The sequence below is a fragment of the Nerophis lumbriciformis genome, linkage group LG39 (genome assembly GCF_033978685.3).
Source record: "Nerophis lumbriciformis linkage group LG39, RoL_Nlum_v2.1, whole genome shotgun sequence".
Lineage (NCBI taxonomy): Eukaryota > Metazoa > Chordata > Actinopteri > Syngnathiformes > Syngnathidae > Nerophis > Nerophis lumbriciformis.
In genome coordinates this window covers 212,501-222,500 of record NC_084586.2, presented here as the reverse complement: position 1 = coordinate 222,500, position 10,000 = coordinate 212,501, and the positions used below count along the sequence as shown (strand labels likewise).

The following is a 10,000-nucleotide window of genomic DNA, read 5'->3' as shown; positions in this document are numbered from 1 at the left end:
CTTTCCTCTGGCACTGTTCCCCTAGCATTCAAGAAAGCGGTTATTCATCCTCTGCTCAAAAGACCTAACCTTGATCCTGACCTCATGGTAAACTACCGACCGGTGTCCCACCTTCCCTTTATTTCGAAAATCCTCGAAAAAATTGTCGCACAGCAGCTAAATGAACACTTAGTGTCTAACAATCTCTGTGAACCTTTTCAATCCGGTTTCAGGGCAAATCACTCTACGGAGACAGCCCTCGCAAAAATGACTAATGATCTACTGCTAACGATGGATTCTGATGCGTCATCTATGTTGCTGCTTCTTGATCTTAGCGCTGCTTTCGATACCGTCCATCATAATATTTTATTAGAGCGTATCAAAACACGTATTGGTATGTCAGACTTAGCTTTGTCGTGGTTTAACTCTTATCTTACTGACAGGATGCAATGCGTCTCCCATAATAATGTGACCTCGGACTATGTTAAGGTAACGTGCGGAGTTCCTCAGGGTTCGGTTCTTGGCCCTGCACTCTTTAGTATTTACATGCTGCCGCTAGGCGACATCATACGCAAATACGGTGTTAGCTTTCATTGTTATGCTGATGACACCCAACTCTACATGCCCCTAAAGCTGACCAACACGCCGGATTGTAGTCAGCTGGAGGCGTGTCTTAATGAAATTAAACAATGGATGTCCGCTAACTTCTTGCAACTCAACGCCAAGAAAACGGAAATGCTGATTATCGGTCCTGCTAAACACCGACATTTATTTAATAATACCACCTTAACATTTGACAACCAAACAATTACACAAGGCGAATCAGTAAAGAATCTGGGTATTATCTTCGACCCAACTCTCTCGTTTGAGTCACACATTAAGAGTGTTACTAAAACGGCCTTCTTTCATCTCCGTAATATCGCTAAAATTCGTTCTATTTTATCCACTAGCGACGCTGAGATCATTATTCATGCGTTCGTTACGTCTCGTCTCGACTACTGTAACGTATTATTTTCGGGTCTCCCTATGTCTAGCATTAAAAGATTACAGTTGGTACAAAATGTGGCTGCTAGACTTTTGACAAGAACAAGAAAGTTTGATCATATTACGCCTATACTGGCTCACCTGCACTGGCTTCCTGTGCACTTAAGATGTGACTTTAAGGTTTTACTACTTACGTATAAAATACTACACGGTCTATCTCCGTCCTATCTTGTCGATTGCATTGTACCATATGTCCCGGCAAGAAATCTGCGTTCAAAGAACTCCGGCTTATTAGTGATTCCCAGAGCCCAAAAAAAGTCTGCGGGCTATAGAGCGTTTTCTATTGGGGCTCCAGTACTATGGAATGCCCTCCCGGTAACAATTAGAGATGCTACCTCAGTAGAAGCATTTAAGTCCCATCTTAAAACTCATTTGTATACTCTAGCCTTTAAATAGCCCCCCTGTTGGACCAGTTGATCTGCCGTTTCTTTTCTTTTCTCCTCTGCTCCCCTTTTCCTTGAGGGGGGGGGGGGGCACAGGTCCGGTGGCCATGGATGAAGTGCTGGCTGTCCAGAGTCGGGACCCGGGGTGGACCGCTCGCCTGTGCATCGGCTGGGAACATCTCTACGCTGCTGACCCGTCTCCGCTTGGGATGGTGTCCTGCTGGCCCCACTATGGACTGGACTCTTACTATTATGTTGGATCCACTATGGACTGGACTCTCACAATATTATGTCAGACCCACTTGACATCCATTGCTTTCGGTCTCCCCTAGAGGGGGGGGGGGTTACCCACATATGCGGTCCTCTCCAAGGTTTCTCATAGTCATTCACATCGACGTCCCACTGGGGTGAGTTTTTCCTTGCCCGTATGTGGGCTTTGTACCGAGGGTGTCGTTGTGGCTTGTGCAGCCCTTTGAGACACTTGTGATTTAGGGCTATATAAATAAAGATTGATTGATTGATTGATTGATATATATATACACATATATATATATGTATGTATTCCGCTATACCGGGGTAGAGCGGAATATACGTTAGGTCAGGAAAAAAAACACAGGCTATATCATCCCTACAAGCCGGTTTCGCAGGTTTCCCTGACGAGCAGAGAAACCTGCAAAACAGGCTTGTAGGGATGATATAGCCTGTGTGTTTTTTCCTGACCTAACGTATATTCCGCTCTACCCCGGTATTGAGCACTGTATAACGGACAAACCACAGAAATCTCGACATATATATATAAAGCCCCGGCCTGGTTTATGCTGTAAGTATTGTACTAATTACACACCAGCTGTTTGATTGTAACGTGCATCTTAGTTGTAGTTTTCCCTACCAAGTTTGGAGGTGTTGAAATCGCCATGTAAAATCGCTAATGCTAATTAGTAGCTTGTAAGTGGAATATCCAATGTAAATTAGCATTGTGCTAGCTCGGAAAGTGGAGCCTTACTTCTCAGTGCTTTCTATCAGGCATGTGTTTGATTTTATGTACCCAGGTGTACTGACAGTATTTGGTCGGTACCTATAAAAGTACCAAATTTGGTACGGGGTTGGTTGTTACAAATAAACATGTGTTCACTGTTTATGTTCTTACCAAGGTGGAGGAATTGAAAGACTTGGTGCATGGTGTATTGCCTGTTGGATGCGTGGTCCTCCAGCCTCAGCACCAGAATCTGCTCCCTGCTAAAGACGCTCAGCCAGTCCAGCAAGTAGACCACGTAGAGGCCCACCTGCAGCCGCACCTGTGCCACACAAAAAAAACATCAGGTATGGATGTACAAAGCCCAAAACCAGTCAAGTTGTCACGTTGTGTAAATGGTCAATAAAAATAGAATACAATGATTTGCAAATCCTTTTCAACTTATATTCAATGAATAGACTGCAAAGACAAGATATTTCATGTTCACACTGACAAACTGAACTTTTTGCAAATATTAGCTCATTTGGAATTTGGTGCCTGCAACATGTTTAAAAAAAAGCTGGCACAAGTGGCAAAAAAGACTGAGAAAGTTGAGGAATGCTCATCAAACACTTATTTGGAACAAAAACCTACAGGTGAACAGGCTAATTGGGAACAGGTGGGTGCCATGATTGGGTATAAAAGTAGATTCCATGAAATGCTCAGTCATTCACAAACAAGGATGGGGCGAGGGTCACCACTTTGTCAACAAATGCGTGAGCAAATTGTCTAACAGTTTAAGAACAACATTTCTCAACCAGCTATTGCAAGGAATTTAGGGATGTCACCATCTACGCTCCGTAATATCATCAAAAGGTTCAGAGAATCTGGAGAAATCACTGCACGTAAGCAGCAAGGCCGAAAACCAACATTGAATGCCCGTGACCTTCAATCCTTCAGAAGGTACTTTATCCAATAGCAACATCAGTGTGTAAAGGATATCACCACATGGGTTCAGGAACACTTCAGAAAACCACTGTCAGTAACTACAGTTTGTCGCTACATCTGTAAGTGCAAGTTAAAACTCTACTATGCAAAATGAAAGCCATTTATCAACAACACCCAGAAACGCCGCCGGCTTTGCTGGGCCCCGAGCTCATCCAAGATGGACTGATGCAAAGTGGAAAAGTGTTCTGTGGTCTGACGAGTCCACATTTCAAATTGTTTTTGGAAACTGTGGACGTGGTGTCCTCCGGACCAAAGAGGAAAAGAACCATCCGGACTGTTATAGGCGCAAAGTTGAAAAGCCAGCATGTGTGATGGTATGGGGGTGTATTAGTGGCCAAGGCATGGGTAACTTACACATCTGTGAAGGCGCCATTAATGCTGAAAGGTACATACAGGTTTTGGAGCAACATATGTTGCCATCCAAGCAACGTTACCATGGACGCCCCTGCTTATTTCAGCAAGACAATGCCAAGCCTCGTGTTACATCAACGTGGCTTCATAGTAAAAGAGTGCGAGTACTAGACTGGCCTGCCTGTAGTCCAGACCTGTCTCCTATTGAAAATGTGTGGCGCATTATGAAGCCTAAAATAGCAGAAGGGAGACCCCCAGACTGTTGAACAACTTAAGCTGTACATCAAGCAAGAATGGGAAAGAATTCCACTTGAAAAGCTTCAAAAATGTGTCTCCTCAGTTCCCAAACGTTTACTGAGTGTTGTTAAAAGGAAAGGCCATGTAACACAGTGGTAAAAATGCCCCTGTGCCAACTTTTTTGAAAGGTGTTGCTGCCATTAAAGTTAATGATTATTTGCAAAAAAAATGAAGTTTCTCAATTGAAACATGAAATATCTTGTCTTTGCAGTCTCTTCAATTGAATATAAGTTGAAAAGGATTTGTTACACAAAGGAAGAGTTACACAACTTCACTGGTTTTGTACTTCCATATTACTAACCCAGTGCTGGTCAAATTGTATTTCTCTTTCACTTCCTGTTATAACAGTCCCCCAAAACATTCAGCAGAAGGATCTGCGGTGAAAACAAACAAACCACTCGGCACTTGCTTTGCAATACTGCCACCTACAGGAGTGGAGTGCCAGGGAGGCTGCGCGCCGCACTTACTGGCATGGCGTCATTGAGGGTGTCGTTGTAGACGCAGGAGCGGATGGTGTACTCGCCCAGGCAGCAATCCAACAGCTGCAGAGACTCCGACACCTTCTCGTGGAAGTCCTCCGCCGACTTGTTGCTGATGCCGAAGTACAAGTAGTCCGAGTAGAGCCTGCGAAGCACCACTCTGATTACATTTCTGACTATTTTTCCAACTCGTTAAGTTGAGATGATAACATAATGACACGGCCTTTTATTTTTTTCTCAATTTGCAAACACTTTTACAGACCTCTAATTTGAACTTTTTAAGGTCAAGGCAAGTGTTGCCTTAAAAAAGGGCTCATATTTTAGGGCACCAAGGCATGTTGGAAGGGCACCAAGGTAAACATTTTCTTTCGAGGGGCTCCAAAGCATGCATGCATGCATACATTTTATATATATATATATATATATATATATATATATATATATATATATTAAAAAAAAAGTATATATATATATATATATATATATATATATATATATATATATATATATATATATATATATATATATATATATAAACTGTTTTATTATTCATTATTAATATAATTTTCATGTAATTTCATGATGCCTTTATCTCTATTTATACATTTTGATAGAGGGAGGTATATATATATATATATATATTTTTTTTTTATTTTATTTAATTTTTCGTATTTTTTTTTTATTTAATTTTATTATTATTATTATTATTATTATTTTTTTTTTTTTAACTTATGTACATTTATATTTACATGTCGATGATTCATCGGGACAGATCCATTAAGAGTTTGAGCAGAAATATGTCATATAGGAATTAACTATACATAATAACACATCAACAAAATGCTATGTCACATTAATGTTTTTTGAAGTAATACCTTTGTGACATGAAAAAACCCACAAGTAATGTAAAAAAAAACACCTTGTGTTTAGTTTTTGATATCAATATAAAACACAAAGTAGTTTGGCTAATGAAGATGAAGTCTAATAAACAAGCTTTGTTCTTCTCTTGGTTCAGAACCCACAAATATAAAGAGGAGTGACACCTCTTACATCGAATACACAATCTTCACAGCCTTCGTTCATTTCGATGAGACGACAAAACATTTTGTAAGTATTACTTTTAGTGTTGGGACAAGTGCTTCCGTCTCCAATATTGTCCACACCTGTCTCCATCTAAACACAGCAGTGGGCTCTTAACCGCACGACGGGAAGCGAGGTTAAAATGACGTTAAACCAAGCGCTTGGCTCCGTTTACACCGAGGGGAAATCTCCCGAGCAAAGTCCGTGTCGTTAATCCGCCATGATTATCAAGCCAAACGACGCTAGAGCGCATGCGCCTGACTTCGTGTTGCCTAAAATGCATTAATAAATGACGGTTTTTCAGTAATTAAAAAAATAGACGGTTTTACTCACCGTCTGGAATTTAATTGCGAATTATCATTATATCGTTTACTGTTAAATCCCTCGTCCGTTAACTAGTAAAAAGTCAAGGGCGGTCATGGCATGTTCTTGCCGCGGATGTTGGACAATTTGTTGCCGCGGTTAAATTTGAGCTCTGCTTTTAGCGAAAACTTCACTTTTACTTTCTGAAATATTGTGGTTGAAAATGGACTTGAATCTGCCTGATTGTGCACACTGTATGCTGATCCAAAATAAGAGCATTAAAAAAATGAAACCATCTGAAATATGTAATTATATTTATTATTAAATACTACTAATAATAATTTAATATCTATTAATATTTTAATTGAACTTCTATTGAATGATTTATAATTGTAACTAAGTATTTTAATTAGACGAGGCGGACCTTTGAGTCAGTAAAGAGTGGACAAGCGTACCTTTCCACCGGGTCCCTGAGCATGACAATGAATCGTGCGTCGGGCTGCACGGCGTGGACAAAGTCCTGGATGAGGAAGGGCGGCTCTCTATTGGTGGAATTGCCGTAGAAGTACACCCAGGCGTTGTTGTCCCACATGGTGGAGGCACTGGCTTCCCCTGCAGCACACAATAAAAGTTGCACGCTCAAAAAGGTCCGTACAAATACAGAAGAAAAGATGGTTGAAAAATAAACGCTGTCAAGTCAAATACTGTTTGAATTGAAACCTTTGTGGCAAATAAACTACATTTCTTACAAGTAACCTTATCACTGGAGGACCCATGTGACACACAGAGTAAGCTAGCTAATCGCTAAGATTGCCGCTAAACTCAATTAGCTTGTAACAACACAAGCAATAAGTGTGTGGTAAAGTTTAAAAAGTGTAAGCAAGCAGATATTAATAACAGTCCAGAGAAAGGATAATAGAACAACAATTGTTGGGTTCCTCTGTTGCTGCAAGGCATACACGTAAAGGGAAGGGATCGATCCATAAATCAGTGTTGATACCAACGATGGTATCAGTAGTGCAAAACATAGATAGTTATAATAAAAAAGTAGTTTAAAAAAAAAAATTCAGATTCTAAATTGATTCATAGTTTTCATAAATCAATTGTTTTTAAAAAAGTACCGGTATTTTGTTTATAATTTTTTTTTAAGACATAATTTTTGAATTAAAAACATGAAACAACTATTGACAGATACTGTTACTTTCATACATTTTTTTTGTTGACCTTTTTTTTAGTATTGTATTCAAAAAGTACCGATATTGTATTTGTTTCTCTTTTTAATTGCTTTGTAAATGTTTATCCTAAGTATTGCAAAGCTGGGATTGGGTTGGAGTTGGGGTAGCTTTATTTTCTTTTATTAGACTGATTTATGTTCTGAGAATTTTAAATAATAAAATAAATTAAAAATGGATAAATAAAGATGTTTTTTTAGTGTATAGGTCGTACGTCAGCAGTCAAGAGGAGATTTTGTAACCTGTAACTTATCATTTATATACTGTTAAGTTCAAATACATGATTGTCACACACACACTAGGTGTGGTGAAATTATTCTTTGCATTTGACCCATCCCCCTTGATCACCCCCTTGGAGGTGAGGGGAGCAGTGAGCAGTAGCGGTGGCCGCGCCCGGGAATCATTTTTGGTGATACAACCCCCAATTCCAACCCTTGATGCTGAGTGTCTAGCAGGGAGGTAATGGCTCCCATTTTTATAGTCTTTGCGTGCGACCAGTCTTCCTCTCAGGGAATAAAACCAACTGGTCAATCCCAAAATATTTTGGATGATTTATATGTTGAGTAAAAAGGACCCCAGAGACAGAATGATATAATACCAAGGTTTTTTACTAAAGCTTTAGGAGACCAATAGCATCAGCAAGAAGAGATCTAAATCCCAACAAAAAGAGTCAGTTTATGTAGCGCGAAAACAGCCCCTCTCACCCAGAAAGGAACACAGCTGCTTCTCCAAAACAGATAAGAAACTGGCCAAAACAGCTCTCTGAGCCGACAAACAGGGGCCTTTAAGACAAAACAAAAAGTTGACCAGCGGACATAAGATAAAAGCAAGGATACATGGGAACATACTAGCTGATTTAAACACGACTATGGATTAAGAAAGAACACTTCAAAATATCTCATTCTCACAGTCCCCCTTCAGATCTCTCCTAATAGAGCAACACTTCTAAAGCACGCCCTACATTAAAGTCTGTGCTGTTTCGCTTTTCCAGCAAGCTAGCAATAAACAAGTTACATGTAAGGGGCAGAGGCAAGGATAGAGTCAACGACGAGAATAGTGTTGAATCAAGAGTGGATTCTGAATCGTCTTCAATCAATCCATCAATGTTTACTTATATAGCCCTAAATCACGAGTGTCTCAAAGGGCTGCACAAGCAGACCTCATGGTAGTTTACCATGAGGTCAGGATCGAGGTTAGGTCTTTTGAACAGAGGATGAATGTTCCCACCCCCACGTCCCTCTACTCGCCATCTTCCTGACAATGCTAAAATGTAAACTATTGTCAACCTGCACATCAATGCAGTTTCTAAAGCTCAAACCAAATCTCGTTGTTCATGTATGACTTAAGTGTTATTATGACAATGACAATAAAGGAATTGATTGATTGATTGAATAACCGTTTTTTTGAATGCTAGGGGAACAGTGCCAGAGGAAAGTGATAAGTTTATAATATTTAGCACTGATGGACCTAATATTACAAAAAGCTCCTTGATAAGTTTCCCAGGAAGTGGGCCAAGTAAACATGTTGTTTGTTTTATCCCATTTTTCCCGTCTTGTGAGGTGCCCACCTCTATGAAAATGTATAAAAATTGTTTAACATAAATAACAAAAGTGTAAAAAAAAGTTATTAATCTCATTAAAATAACTGTTTGACAGAACTAACAATAAAAAATACAATAAGGAATGTCAGAGGCAGATATTTACATATATCCGTATTTAAGTGTTACTTCTTTATTTTCATAGTCATATTACAAAACAGCTAGTTTTCTTCTTCCAATTGTGGTCTTTTGGTTGTCTGCAAGTACTGTGTGCTAACCTTGACTTTAGGAATGTAAGGAGGACAGATACTCCTTTTCCTTATCTGTTCCTGTGCCCAGCTGAGGAGGACAATGGGCATGTGTTTGGGCTGGAAAGAGAGACAACGAGGGTGGGAGCGAGAGACACTTTATAGAAGAGAAGGTTTCCATATTTTAGATCAGACCATCTTAGCTGCGCGATTGAATGTTCTATGCTGGACTGGTCTCATTCTATTTCCAAGGCTTTGGAAATAAAATGACAAAATACCTATTCTATCTCTGGTGGTTCTTCTACGTGTCACAAAGAGCTTGGGAGCGACCAGCAACTTGAATTCCCTGGGAGGAACAACTGGTCCAAACGCAACAGGAACTAATTTGACCTTAAAACCTTTTCAAAAGCCACTTTTCATTTTCATACATTTTGGTGCAGATCTGGATGAGCTCCAGTATTTCTATTATTTATTTTCTATCAAGTACAAATTCATTAAAATCTGTAGGATAACATAAAATAAGGGTGATTGAAAATCGTTTAGTCCCTCCAAATAATGACTAAAATTACATTTTGGTGCATGCATGGATATAAGTGCATAACCAGGAATTAGCAGCAAAAACAAGTGTTTCTCGAACAGGCAGGGAGTCTTGCAATACACAATCATCCCGCTAGATGGCAGCAGTGCGCAAATAAGTCAACAGGCTGGAGGAAGTCGACATTGTTTGTGTTCCAGGTAATGAGGATATATCATGTCCTTATAAGCATGGCCCACATATGCTAGAAACTCAGTAAATATTGATTAGAATCACTTGGTGCAGATCTGGACACAAATGCAACTTATTTTCACTTAACCAAGTGAGTCATGGCGAAGCAGGAAGTGGCCAAAGTCACGTGATCTTACCGATGATGACGTTGGGCCGTTCGGGCGCCCCGCTGTCATTGGCCGTGAGGTTGCCTTGGATGAAGTAAGCGGCCTCATCCAACAGGTCCAGGTAGTCCTCCACCGGGTAGCGGCTGTGGAAGCCCTCGTTGGACCGGATGATCCCTGCGTTGCAAAAGAGGCGAGACCGTTAAAATACCATCATTCTTCGGTTTTCATGGAGCT

The 10,000-nt window shown here is 40.1% G+C and overlaps 1 protein-coding gene across 3 annotated transcripts in view; it reads right to left on the bottom strand.

Annotated features, from left to right (window-relative positions):
* LOC133577776 (carbohydrate sulfotransferase 15-like) overlaps window positions 1–10,000 on the bottom strand; it is a 116,754-nt gene that overhangs the window by 5,332 nt on the left and 101,422 nt on the right. For all 3 annotated transcript variants that reach the window (XM_061931786.1, XM_061931787.1, XM_061931785.2), the window contains exons 4-7: window positions 9,797–9,940; window positions 6,332–6,488; window positions 4,482–4,638; window positions 2,554–2,701 (exon numbers count right to left, since the gene is read on the bottom strand). In XM_061931786.1, coding sequence (XP_061787770.1) covers window positions 2,554–2,701; window positions 4,482–4,638; window positions 6,332–6,488; window positions 9,797–9,940 — 606 coding nt within the window. The remainder of the gene's footprint in view (window positions 1–2,553; window positions 2,702–4,481; window positions 4,639–6,331; window positions 6,489–9,796; window positions 9,941–10,000) is intronic.